Here is a 15009-nt window from a genome sequence, read left to right on the forward strand (position 1 = left end):
TAAAACAATTAAATAATGGTGTCCTGTAGTGTGTTTTGGGACACATTACATTAGGATTTAGTTTTTTTTTTTTTTTTACAACCAATTACAAGTAGAGACCAATAGGCACACTGCAGTTTCCATTACAACCAATACAATTCTCATTATAAATCAGTAAAACCATTACAAATTATGTTTTTATTTTATTTTTTTCAGCATGGGATTGAAATAAATATATATTATTGTATGAATTAAAATACTTGAAAACTACATTAAAAGTAGTTGGATGAAAGTAATGTCTTGGTTCCTCCTCTGGTGAAATCAGCTGCTGAGTTCATGGGTGGAATAAACATATGGCAGGACTTTTACTTTCTGACCCCTGGACTATCCACCTCTGTCTGTAATATATCTGCTTGTTTTACACTCTTTGGTCACCAGGTGGTATTGTGAGCAAATGAAGCCTCCAGAAATTAACCCTTTTGTGAACCACTTGCCTGAAAAGCTTAATGCTTCATGAAGCTTCATTTCCCCATCACTAGTATTGTTCTTTTTAAATACTTTCCAGCATTTCAGTAATGAATATGCTCAAAAAGGGTTTAAACACTGAATTTTGAATCAGTTTTTTCTCGTAAACTCAGAGATGTGGATTCGGATGGCAATTAAATTAGCACACGACCTTGGTGTTTGTCAAATATCAGTAGGTAATTCGGCCGGGGATTTTTACGGGGGTGGTGAGAGAAAAACACTGACATCCTGGATTCGGACGGCATTAAAATCACCAACTACCCCCTGTAAATGGTGAAAATCACTTACGTCCCCTTGAGAAAAAATAGTGTCCGAATAGGGGTAATGATATAATAGTGTGGATAAGCACCGCCTCCGCAGACGATGATCAATGCCTGCTTCAACATCACTGCCTGTTTAGCCCCGCTCACCTGATTGTACATGTAGTGTTTACGAGAGAGGCAACCATGCAGGTCCCTGCAAAAACCATATGACAAAGATGCCTCCGAAGAAAACAAGATGCTGTACAACCTTTGCATAGCCTTCCTTCTGATCGCAACATTAGGAAAGCATGGATGATCCAGACCGGGTATGTCACATAACCTACTTTCTGGAACACCCCCAGAGTGCAAACACAAACACACACTGGACAGGTTGCCAAATGTGTTTCTCCAATGTCCTGTTCAGACACTTTTAACTGAGAGTGCTCTTGCTTTCAGTTTGCTTTTTTGACTGCATGAGAAAATTAACGTGTGGTGTGAAGACAGTGGCAAAGGCATGAGAGTTGGCAGCCCTGCCTTCTCTCACAAGGGTCATGTGATCACACAGTTAACTTGGAAAACCCCTTGACTTGAGACCACTCAAACCATCAGGCGAGGGAGCACAGATCTGGTGGGTGAAGTTATCATTTATTTATGTCTTCTTCTTTTGTTTTGTTTCTCACACTTTTTTCACTAAAGTGAAAACTATTTATGACCATATTTAGAGTTTTAGGGAAAAAATAAATAAAGACTTAGAAGACCTAAAAAGGATGGGAACCTTTCAACATTCAGAAGAAACAACTCTAATTCTTCTTGGTCAATTAAAAACATATGCATATTGGTTTGCAAAACATTTTATTGACTGATGTACAGTTTCTTAAAGTTTAACTGCTGTTGTATGCATTTAGTCTAATGACATTACTGTGATGATGGCTATTAACACTATATCTGCACAAGGTGAAGTGTCATAACCGCATTCAAATATATAAATATATAAATATAACATGCATGCATCACACGTCTGTCAAACCACAGTGCTGGTTTCAAATTAACCATTTGTATTGCTTTCACTGGTCATGAGTGTTGGTGAAAAGGGTAAGAACATTACTTTATTATCTTTCTTCAGATTCATTATCATAAAATATTGTGTGTGTATGTGTGTGGTGTAGGAGAGATTGAGGCTGGATAACACATAGGGACATTCTCAGTAACAATAGGATTTAAAGGCGTCCTATTATGCTTTTTCACTTTTTGAATTTTAGTCAGTGTGTAGCAGAGGTGGGACTTTCAAGTCACAAACAAGTCTTCAAGTCATATCCCAAGTCCTCAAAGAGTTAAAGTTAATGAGATAATTGCATGGCTAATTAAATGATGATTGTGCTTTATTGATGAATACCTGCTGTTATTGAGAATTACAGAGGATCAGATGTTGATGTTTTATTGGTTAAAAATGATGCCACCATCATGGAGATCAGTGTTTGCTTTAGTTGGGCTCTTGGCCCTTGACTTCTGTGTTAGATATCTCTCTGTAGTAATGCATGTGGTGCTGTAAAGCAGAGAGGTCAGTGCTGTGCAGTGAGCAGCTCTTAGCTCTTTTAATATGATGAGACAGTAATCATGAATTGATCTTACAATCAAAATAGCTTTTATTTATTTTATATGTTAAGGGTTTTCATAATTAACCCTGTGAAACTACAGCATGCAAATCTATATAATGCATATAAAAAATTGAACTCCAGTTATATTTAGACACACAGAGACATCAAGAATCAGCATATGAATGGTTTTTCTTTACGATAAAATCCCAGAAAATAGAGATTTTTTTTTTGTCAATATCGCACACCCTTAGTAATGACACAAAATGATTTGCAATGATCGCTTTGTCACGTCCAGTGTAGACAGCCTCAAGCTGTTGGTTTATTTCAGGGTTTTTTTTTTTTTTTTTTGGCTAGTAGAAGTTTTGAATGGCCAGTAACGTCTCAGGTTACGTATGTAACTATGGTTCCCTGAAGGGAACGAGACGCTACATCAAAACGCATATGGGAACGCCTTCAGCGTGACCAGGCTCTGAATATGATGTGTAATCAGTCAAACAAGGGCGAGGCGTCATGGGCGGGGTGACGTCACGACCAGGAAGCATATAAGCACGTGCGGCAGAGCCGGCTTCAGCTTCAAGTCATGAAGCAAGCGCTGGCAGGGATGCCGGAAGTGTGGCAACGCGACGCAGCGTCTCGTTCCCTTCAGGGAACCATGGTTACATACGTAACCTGAGACGTTCCCTTCCAGGAACTTCGAGCTGCGTCGAAACGCATATGGGAACGAGATACCAACGCCGCCAGACTGACAAGTCCCTACCTGGTGTCAGGACGAAAGGACAGAGGAGCCGGAAGTGGCTCGGATGTCGAGGTCAAAGAACCTAACGAAAGTCAGGGGCGTGGACCACCCAGCTGCGTTGCAGATGTCCTGCATGGAACACCTGCCCAGAAGGCCTTGGAGGCCGCCACACCTCGGGTTGAGTGCGCTCTGACTCCCACCGGCGGGGGGAGCTCAGAGGCCTCGTATGCCAAAGCCATGGCACCCACAATCCACCTACTAAGAGGAGGGCTTCGTAGCAGGAAGACCCCTCCTAGGCGGACCATAGCACACGGGCAGCTGGTCCGACTTTCTCCACAGGGAGGACCTGTGGATGTATGCGTCTAGTGCTCGCACTGGACACATACGGTTGTGCTTCTCCTGGTTTGGCTCCCCGAAGGGAGGAGGCAGAAGGCCTTCAGTACGACCGGCTGTGGAACGACCTATGGGACCTTCGGAACATACCCCACGCAGGGGTAGAGGAATACTTTCGCCGAACCGGGCGCAAAGTGAATAGAGGCCGTAGTCAGGGCCTGAAGGTCACTCACCCTCCTCAGAGAGGTGATAGCCAAGTCTTGATAGTGAGGAGTCTCTCAGTTATCTCCTGAATGGGCTCGAAAGGTGCATTGCACAGAGCCTCCAGAACCACAGCCAGATCCCACGTAGGGACGAGATCGTACCGGAGGCCTCAGCCTCAGCGCACCGCGGAGGAAACGTGTAACCAGGGGGTGTCTACCCACTGACTGGCCACTGGTAAGGGCGTGGTATGACGAAATAGCTGCCACGTAGACCTTAACAGTGTAATGGGTTACCCCTGCGGAGAAACGGGCCTGCAGGAACTCCAGTACTGCACCAACGGGGCAGTTGACTGGGTCGAGCTGGCGGTCCCCGCACCAAGAAGTGAAGAGCCTCCACTTCAAGGCGTACAGTTTCCTCGTAGAGGGAGCTCTGGATTGGAGGATGGTCTCGACAACCTCGGTTGACAGACCGGAAGCTATGAGCTGTGCCCCCTCAGGGGTCACACCAACAGCTTCCATCACTCCGGGCGAGGACCTCATGAACCCTCGTGAACGCTTGTCACATCAACCTCCTCAGAGGAAGAGAGACGAAGCATTGAGCCCTCGTCTCGGGGGAAGAGACAGCTTCCACACCGAGAGACGGGGCGCCAGATCTGGCGGATACGGGAGGAGATAAGGACATGCCCGTCTCACACTCGCCAGCAAGATCAGCCTGCGAGCCCCACGAGTGCAGCCGCCGCTCTGCCTCGGCAGCAGCGGGACCGGCACCGCGTGGGGAGCTCGCGAAGGCTCCCTTCTCGAAGAGAGCCCTCTGGGTGCGGAGACCGATTCTGCGTGCTCCGCACACAGGCAGACCACGCACAAATCGTGTGTGTCCTCGCTCGTGATATAGCGAGGGCAAGGATGCACACACGACTCAAAACGTGGTCTGAAAGCTTCACCCCTGAGCTTGCCCTTGGCTTTGGCATGATACTGAATACTTTCCACTTAAAACTAGGACAAACAACAGTAAATAAGACTGACACACACAGAGCGCTTCGCTGAATGACAAAAAGCTGAAGCCGGCCCTGCCGCACGTGCTTATATGCTTCCTGGTCGTGACGTCACCCCGCCCGTGACGCCTCGCCCTTGTTTGACTGATTACACATCATATTCAGAGCCTGGTCACGCTGAAGGCGTTCCCATATGCATTTCGACGCAGCTCGAAGTTCCTGGAAGGAAACTTAAAAATTTAGCAGCCAAATTGGCTAGTGAGTGAAAAAGTTAATTTCAATCCCTGGTCGGCGCGTCTTCTTCTTCTTGCTTTACGGCAGATCGCATACTTATAAGTGAAAACCACCACCACTTATCTCTCAAATTGACCATTGACACTCTATCTACAAACTCAATTAGGAGTGGTGGCGGTAAGTATATAAGTTATAACGCACTTATGCATATGCTGCCATCACTTGCTATCGGAATTATCGTAAATACAAGTTTCCTAATCAGAAATTGGACATGGACGCCTCTCAAGTCGTGTTTACTACTGGGAAACTCAAGACACCAGAGTTCTCGAGTTGGGCGGGTCATAAACTTTAAACATGGTGGAGGGGACAACCATTCATGGTGTCAATGCTGTTTTCACAAAAAAACTACATCCATTTGTCTTTTCGCTAAAGCAGTGTATTTATAGGCTAGATATGAATGATCATTTGAAGCATATTGCATGTTTTATAAGCAGTGAAATAAGCATGTATTTGACTGAAATTCCAGAATTGTCAGCAATTGTCCTTTATTTTATACATTTAAGGAACTGCCTCAATTTATTTTTCTTTAGTTCTTTTTGTAATTTTTGATATTTTATATGCTACTGCTTTTTTTTTAGCATTTTTTGGCTTTGCGAACTATTTTCAAAAATCTAAGTTCATAGAACTTTCTTAAAGCAGGTTAATTGTTCCAGTTCTCTAAATGTCTTTTTCTGTTGTGTCCTTAAATGCTAGGGGTTTAAGAGATCATTTAAATGCAAGGCCTTATTTTTTTATTTTCTAGACAGTTTGGTTCTTACTTTTAGTTTTTTTCAAGAGTCACATTCTAATGATGAAGATGTTAATTTTTGGAAGTCGCAGTGGGGTAGTGAGATATGGTTTTCTCATGGTTCAGAGCACTCTGCGGGCGTTTCCTGTTTTAAAAAATAATTTTGCAGGTGAGGTGTTGCACACTGTGATGAGTATGGGTACTTTATTTAGTTAATTCTAAAATGTTACAATATAATTCTTATTGTTGTTAATTATTATGGGTATAGCTCTAGATCTGAGAATGATCAGTTATTATTTGTTTTGGAAGATAAGCTTACTTACTGGCAGTCAAAATTTCCTTATGCTTACGTAGTGATTGGAGGTGATTTTAATACTGTCCTAAATGAATCGCTTGATAGGTGGTCACCTGGTCACCCATCAAACTCAAACACAGTTTTGAAAGCTTTTATGCATAGATTAGAGCTTGTAGATATCTGGAGGGTTAAAAATACGAATGACAGAGAATACACGTGGAGCAATAAAAATTCATCTAGACTTTCACAAATTGATTTTTGGTTAGTCTCTAGGAATTTAGATTAAGATAAATGTATATGCTGATATCTCTACAATGCCATTAACAGATCATAAGGCTGTCTCTATTAAAATCATGTTTTCTCCTGAAGCTATACTTAACATGGGCTCTTCTTATTGGGAAATGAATAGTTCGTTACTTAATAGTAATGAGGTGAAGTCAGAGCTGGAAAGACTTATTGTTCTTTATTGGAGCAAAGCAAAACGAGAAAATTATTTTGGATTAAACTGGGAATTGTTAAAATATGAAATTGGGAAATACCTCAGAAAATTTAGTGGTAATTTGGCTAAATTTAAACATCTTGAAGAAGTCAATATTGTTAGTGAAATCTCGTCTGTTACCAAGATCTTGCCTGAAAATTTGTCCGATAGTCAAAGAACTTATTTAGTTGATTTAAAAATTAAGTTGGATGACTTGAATAAATTAAGTGCAGAAGGTGCTATTGTAAGATCAAGGCAAAGGTGGCTTGAACACGGAGAACAAATACTTTTTTAAGCTTAATTGAGAAAAATTCTATTTGTCAATTAAATATTGGAGGGGTTGTGTCAAAAAATCCTAATGAAATTTCCCAATTTTGCTATAAGTTTTACTAAAATTTGTATAAATCTAAATTTAATCTTGCCGATCTGAACACTTTCAGTAAGCATCTTGGTAATGTTAATATTATTAGTCATGATGAAAAAATGTTATGCGACCCGTCAATTACTATCAATGAGGTTAAGGATTCAATTTTACAGTTAAAAAATAACAAGTTGCCTGGTAGTGATGGGATAAGTTATATTCTGAGCCGTTATCTCCGTTCCTCCTGCAAGTGTATACAGAGAGTTTAAATTACTCTGAGTTTTCTGTTAAGATGAAGCAAGGTGTCATTTGTTTAATACCTAAACCTAAAAAGGACACTCTTCTCTTGGACAATTGGAGACCTGTTAGCCTTCTTAATAATGATTATAAATTGTTTGCTCTTATTTTCTCTAAATGTTTTAAATTGATTTTGAACTCCATTATTGATGAAAATCAGTCAGGTTTCATGAAAAATCATCATATCTTTAATAATATTAGACTTGTTTTTGACCTCATTGATTACTCTGAACTTATTGAGGACGATAGTTTAATTCTGTTTTTGGACTTCTTCAAAGCTTTTGACACTATTGAGCATCCTTTCATTTTTTTTTTTTTTTTTTTTATTTTATTTTTTTTTTTTTAGAGCATTTTGGTTTCAGGCCTTTTTTTTTTTGTAATGCGATTAAAACTTTGTATGCGTGGGGGGTGGGACAGCTCAGTGAAATGAGGACACAGCACTACACAGAGATTTCTTTTAGAGAGAGGTATTCAGCAGCATCCATATACCTCTTTCTTATTGTAGCTCAAGTGCTCTGTCATTTTATTAAGGATAGTAAGCTAGAAGGAATTCATATTGCTGGTAGAAGTACTTTAATTAATCAACTAGCGGATGATACAGCCCTGTTTTAAAAAACTAAAAAATCCGACCCAAAATATTAAATTTAATTCATGCTTAAGTATATTGTTAACTGACATTAAAGTATATTTTAGTTAACATTAATTGCTTGACATTAGTAGTACACTTTAACCATATTTTAAAGACATTAGAAACAATTATGAAAGTACATATAAAGATGTACTAAAAAGTACCACTTAAGTGGTTTAAAACAATTACTCGAAAGTTCAACTTATTGCATTTAATATCCCTTTAAAATGTGATACATTTGAAGTTAATTACAAATACAATGTATTTAAGCGTTGAAAATAACCTTTAATTTGCACTTATGTGTGTTATTTTAAAGTATATTATTTCTGCAATAAGTACAATATATAAAAGTATACTTAAGTGCACTTCTTTTTCACAAGGGATAAAAGACAACTGTGGTGTTGTAACATAGAAACATCTGCCTTACAGGTCCCATATTGTTAAAACTGAAATTTCGTCAGTTTGTTGTTTTACACACATGCACACAGACATTATTTCATACACGACATAGTCGTGAGATGCAAGAAAACTAGGCCCATAACAACAAAACACAATACTTTATTGAACCTTTGTGCACTGCAAACGTGAGCATGTTTGACGATCGTTTCTGTCCAGTCTACTCGTTTTATCACGTTTAACCACAGCTGTCATCGGTTTTTTCGTCTGTCAGTGGCAGCAGGTATGCAATCAAATTACTAATTTGAGGCTGTATTACGTCGATTCTGGCACCCAACATCACAACAAGAAGATATTTTAAGCTCCTTATGTAGCCGAATCTGCGCTGGTTTGAATGGGCCGCCTCCAGTTTTCCCTTTGTTTTGCCTCCAGCTAGCGCTGTGATGTAATTGTGACGTCGGCCCTACATGACCCTGTGGTTAGCCTAGCTGTGCATCACTCAGAAAACAACAGGCCAATCAGAATATTAATTAGACAGGCCAAAATCGGCCTGTTCTTAGCAGAGTTCCTGAGATAAGAGCTGTAAAAATATATTGAGATGGTTTTTGGTACTTATACCACAAATATATATTCTTAAGGACATCAAAACCTGAAATAAAACTCCAGAAAGGTGTACAATATGGGACCTTTAACTACAGATACCAGAACAACAGGTCTGTGAGGTCAGCACTCGTCTGTCTGTCTCTCATTGGGGTCACGTGATCACACAGTCAGCAACACTAGAGAGATCCTGCTGTGAGATTGAACTTGTCTTGTTTTTCCACCTCTCTCTCTACAGAGGAAACTGTATTTATGGCTGTATTTAGAGATTCACAAGATAACCAGTAACAATAGAGAAGTGATACAAGGCCAGAGTAATAATAAAAAGCTTAGAATATCTCAAAATATGACAACATTTCTCAGTTTCCTTGTTAAAACTCTTCTGCTTAATGCTATGAAGTGTCATATCCTCCTGCTAAAATATAAGGTGCTAACCACATCAAAACCCCATTACTGGTTTCTTTCTGATCATTTGTAGTGCTGTCACTGGTCATGAGTTTTGATGAAACAGGTAAGAACATGATTTTATATTCTTTCTGTAGACTGATTATCATCAAATATATATTTGTGTGTGTGTGTGCTTGACTGGGACTAGTTGTCACATGTATCAGTTCTCAGTAACTAGGTTCAAAAGTTAAGAAGTGGTTTTGTATGTTGGCAGCAATCACCTAGTATTTCCTAGTTTAAGCATCATGTACTGTCTTTTGGATGTTGATGTCATAAACCTCATTTATAAAGCATGCGTACACTCAGATATGACACTTAGAGTGTCAAATCTGTACACTTAAATCCAGGCTCATATTTGTAAAAACTGGCTTTGACATGGAAAAGTGCTTAGCGTCACGTCAGGGTCTGAGCAAACGTACGCACTTTTTCTTGTCAGAGTACTGCAGGTTTTTTAAAATGTAAGCTATTCTTGCAGCACGCTGTTCTAAATTAAAGGATTTGGATGAGGACTGATGATCTTACATGTTAAAGGGGTCATATGACGTTGCTAAAAAGAATACACATTCAAAGAATACAAGACATAATCACTGATTATAATGACTTATACTGTCTGTTTACACGTCACGTTGCATCGCGTAAACATTGTCATGTCTGCATTTGTGATCAGGGAAATGACAAACAACAAGCAGTACTCTACACTGCTCAAAACTCACGTTTGAATTGTCAGTGGCAAATTCATTAAATAAGAAAATGTACTTGCATAGTTGGAATTGCCCCACTTTATAAAAACAGCCTTTGTGCACAGCTGGCAGGCTACTCCCAGGTTCGAATGTATGTTTGAATGAGCCGTTTTAGGGGGCGTGGACGAGTCTTAAATTTAATAAAGAATACCTCTTTGTTTTTGAGACTCTAGTCTTTGTAACTTCAGGGATCTTATCTATGCACAAACAGCTTGTAACACTCCAAAGAGAAAGGAAACTTGGTCCCACTTTATATTAGGTGGCCTTAACTACTATGTACCTACATTTAAATTAATCATTTGATACAATGCACTTATTGTGTACATACATGTTTTTACATTGTACTTATATTTTTAAAAATACGATTATGTAGTTACATCTGTAATTATTTTCTGTAATTACATTTATAATTAAACTGTTGACGCATCCCTTACACCTTAACCCACCTTAAACCTACCCATACCACCAAACCTGTCCCTAACCTAACCCGTATCCCACCTCAATAGCAGCAAAATTGTTTTGCAATGCAATATGGCCACAATAAGTACATTGTACTTACTTTTTGATGTTAGTACATAGTTAAGGCCACCTAATATAAAGTGTGACCGGAAACTTGAAATCGCATCATATGACCCCTTTAATGACATTAATTAGGCGTTGTTTACAAGCAGAGAACTGAAATCATTCATTTGCGCTGAAGTTCAAAATCATTTTGCGATTCATAGATTTCACATCAGAAAGAGACTCGTACTCATGCGTTTTCTGTATGTGCATTAATTTTATGAATCACAGTACACCTATTTGAAAGATGATCGGAAGATCAAATTTAGGATGGTTTCTGCACAACATTTTATAAAATAAGCCCCCAGGTTAGCAAGTTTCACCAGAAAAATGATGCTTGTCAGCCAACTATACCTGCTTTTTTTTTTTTGTCTTTGTTGTTGTGTTTTTGAGTAGTTGCATGAAAGTGACATGTTTTGTATGTAGGTTTAAGAGAACAATTGCAAATGTTGATTGTCTGACCAGTGAACAGAACAGGATTGTGTGTGTATTGACTGTGTATAAGACAGGTATATAGATGATATTTTATTCTCCTTCTGTTTACTTGCGCGTCTCGGTGCTATAGATGGTGCTTGGTTCACACTTTACAGAAAAAGGAAGATATCTTTAGTTTATACAGTCTTAACTACAGTTTGTTAACCTCACAGTTTTTTTTTTTTTTTTTTAGTCCATACCAATGAGTCTGGCGAGGCATTAATGAAATAATATAATAAAGACCTTTTCATGCACCAGCAACTGTAAAGCTTATAAGGCACTGTCCTATAAAATAATACAATGAGAGTTTAAAATAAACCGCTGAATTATAAGGCACTGTGCATTTGTTGTAGGTGTTGCTGTGATGATGTCAGTCAGAATGGCTCCTCATCTTCCTCTGATCTTTCTGTTCATGATTCATGGTGAGTTGCTGCAGCATTTCAGAAAGAAACAATAACGAGATTTGCATGCAGTTTGCACCAACTTTTTGCACAGCAAGCTGTTGATATTTTGTTTCTATATGAATTGTGTGTTTCAGGGGTTTATAGTGCTGGTTGGGGTGTGAGTTACAGTCCTTCACACATCTGTGCACTAAAGGACTCATCAGTGATAATGAGCTGCACTTATACATACCCTACTGGATATCAGATCAGTAAAGTGCTCTGGACAAAAAAGGGTAAAGAGAATTCAGATCTGTCTGTGGACCCTGAATACAGTCAGAGGCTTCAGTATCTGGGAGATGAACAGCAGGACTGCACCATCAGACTGAGTCATGTGACACAAAAAGATGAACACATGTACTGTTTCAGATTCATCACTAATAGAACTGATGGTAAATGGACTGGTCATCCAGGAGTGACTCTTACTGTCACAGGTGACTTTGATGAGGTTTCACTCTTCTTCTGTGCATTATGTTGAATAATAATCAGTGTCTGACAGCAGCACTAGATATAATGTGTGTGTTGTGTTCAGATCTTCAGGTGGAGTCTCCTGAGAGAGTGACAGAGGGTCATAATGTCCGTCTGACATGTAAAAGCAGCTGCGCTCTGACTGACAGAGCAACATTCATCTGGTACAGAAACTCACAGCCATTAACTGAGAGAAGAGACAGAAACAATCAACTCCTGCTGCAGTCAGTCAGAAGAGAGGATGCAGGCAGATATAGCTGTGCTCTACAGGGACACACTTACATCTCTCCTGCTTCTTATCTTAATGTCATGTGTGAGTACAGATTCATTAGTTATTTTTATTAACAATAATAAAAAAAGGTCCTGACTCTCTGTGGTCACTAAAAATCGTAAAGAGTAGGGGTGTAACCCGGTGTCCTGGCCAAATTCCCTCCACTGGCCCTTATCAATCATGGCCTCAGTAATCCCCATCCACTTGATTGGCTCTATGACTCTCTCCTCTCCACCTGTAACTGGTGTGTGGTGAGTGTACTGGCGCCGTTGTACTGTGGCTGCCGTCGCATCATCCAAGTGGATGCTGCACACTGGTGGTGGTTGAGGAGAGACCCCCACATGATTGTAAAGCGCTTTGGGTGTACGGCAATAAACAATAAATGCGCTATATAAATGCATCATTCAATCATTCATTCATTAATTTTATGTTTTGAACTACACGTTTGTCATCTTTAGACCCACCAAACAGTGCCTCAGTGTCCATCAGTCCATCTGGTGAAATAAAGGAGGGAGATTCAGTGACTCTGAGCTGCAGCAGTGATTCAAACCCACCTCCAGAAATCAGCTGGATTAAAGGAGGAGAGACTGTAGGATCTGGAAGAATCTACAGCATCTCAAAGATCAGATCTGATCACAGTGGAGAATACAAGTGCAAGTCCAGATATGAAGATATAAATAAATACTCTGCTGTGACTTTAAACGTCATGTGTGAGTAAATGATGGTTCAGTAACTGTGATATTTAATCCTCTAAACATCTGTGATGTCAGTTTTAATATGGTTGTTGATGATATAAATTTTTTATTTGTTTGTTTGTTTAAGACCCTCCCAGGAACATCTCAGTGTCTATAACTGGATCTGGTGAAATAGTGGAGGGAGATTCAGTGACTCTGATCTGCAGCAGTGATTCAAACCCACCTGCTCTGAACTTCAGCTGGTTTAAGGAGGATCAAAGCTCATCTGTTGGATCTGGACAGAGTTTCAGTGCACTACAGAGTGGACGCTTCTACTGTGAGGCTCACAATCAACATGGATCCCAGAGATCAGACGCTGTTACTGTCACTGTTAAAGGTAGAGCAGCTCATTTACTCTTTCTAAAGTGAATCTAATGAATCTCTTTACATGTTTTATTATTTTGTCTCTGTTGTAGGACGTCTGGTGATATTATACATATCCATTGGAGTGGTTTGTGGAGCAGCAGCTATCATCTCAATGGCGCTGATTGGGTAAGATGTGTGTAGTATTTGATCACAGCCAGTGCAATGTCTTTTTTATTTTTGGAAATATCCAGTGTAGGGGAAGGATTTGTTGACAGACTGATTTGAAGACTGATATCTAATCAGAAATACTCAATTTTATTGAACAGTTTAGACAAACAGATTTTCTGCTTAAAAAACCAAATGATCATACTCAATATCTTTTAGGAGGAGCAGGATGAAAAAGAGAAATGACACACAGGAGTCTCAGGTGAGAAAATGTGTTTGCTATCAGTAGTGTCCTGATCAGGTAAATTAATTGGTAAATCAAGCACTGAAAGCCTGAATGTAGTTGTGAATTTATATACTGAGTTTTTCATAAACATCAGTATTTTATAATCTCTACTGTGCTTTTATTCCATGTCAAAGATGAATCATTGCAGACGCCATCATGACAGACATAAAGCTTGTGATGTTGAGATGAATATACATATTTATGAGAATGTAGGGGTAAGTTTTGCTGATTTACAAAATATTAAACTCTCCTCATGTTCAGCAGAAATGAATGAAATCCTCTTCACTGTCATTGTGAGAATGTTAAAGGTCTATTGACTAAATATATGGTAATTTTAAAGAGAACAAGCATGAAAAGTTTTCAGATAGAGCACCGTTAGCTAAGGGGACAGAGCTTAGCGATGATTGGTCAACACACTGGTTTGCAGATGATACAAAGAATATCATTTACTGTTAAAGATTAAATATCAAAGTCATTCCATAAAAAAATTTAAGAGTATTATTTATTAATGTTCTTATTACTCTTTCTTCTTTCAGCTTGGTAAGAAGAGACCATAGTGTTTTGGAAACCTGGCAAAAACATTTTATAGCATTTTTGTATCTCTTATGTGTGGATAGCTCTGACAGCTTATATACAAGTATATCATCAAATGTGCAAGTCTGTCTTTTTTTTCAGTTTGTATTTTATATTTAGTTTGCTTCATTTTAAAAGTATTATTTAACCTTATGCGGCATTGTTTGTGTTTTCAAGGCAGAAAATAAAGATCTGATCTGAAAGATCTGACTGCAATAGTTTGCCATTGTCTATCATTCAATAATTCTGTAATTCAAATCTTTTGTCATTCAATACCTCAGTATAACAGCATAAATAGCAATAGAGATTGTTAGAAATACACACATTGTACTGGACTATGACCTACGCAGTACTGTGTACTGGTTAGTTGGTGCTAATCTGAGGTGCATTTCCTAAAAGCAACTATGGTTGCAAGTTATGTCTTTACCAATAGAGTTCAATGGAGCTTGCGACCAGCCAACAATTATTTTGGGAATGCACACCTGGTTTGTCTCACTGAAGATGCCATATTTGTGTGTTCTTTGCACCACCTGCTGGTGACATTATTCCAAAGCAGCATAATTAGCTTTCTTTCTAAAATACAAATGTTTCTGTGATACCATGCGAGGCAACTGCTGTAAGTCCACAAGATCATATGCACATGAGTTTATTCATTTATTTATTTTTTGAGAACATCAATGTCTGCAGGGAGTGTGCATGCTTATACAGTACCCTTGCATGTAGACGTCCTTGGCATACCCAGATGAAAAACAAGTGTACTTGAGTGCTCTAATGTATGAAAGATGGTTCAAGTGTACTATAAGTGATGACGAAATACATTTTTTTTAATACAGAGATATTATGTTAAAAGTGCAGTTTAGTTC

General features: G+C 39.1%; 1 protein-coding gene across 1 annotated transcript; it reads left to right on the forward strand.

Annotated features, from left to right (window-relative positions):
- The first annotated feature begins 607 nt into the window (after positions 1-607).
- On the forward strand, positions 608-14360 carry LOC306872597 (B-cell receptor CD22-like). Its single transcript, XM_079421214.1, has 10 exons — positions 608-1374; positions 11257-11325; positions 11442-11777; positions 11876-12124; positions 12541-12792; positions 12905-13153; positions 13233-13308; positions 13507-13549; positions 13708-13788; positions 14110-14360. Exons 2-10 carry the CDS (start codon positions 11268-11270, stop codon positions 14128-14130), a joined length of 1365 nt encoding a protein of 454 aa, XP_079277340.1. The 5' UTR covers positions 608-1374; positions 11257-11267; the 3' UTR covers positions 14131-14360.
- Positions 14361-15009: the final 649 nt, after the last annotated feature.

Source organism: Barbus barbus, assembly GCF_936440315.1.
Source record: "Barbus barbus genome assembly, chromosome: 7".
Classification (NCBI taxonomy): Eukaryota; Metazoa; Chordata; class Actinopteri; order Cypriniformes; family Cyprinidae; genus Barbus; species Barbus barbus.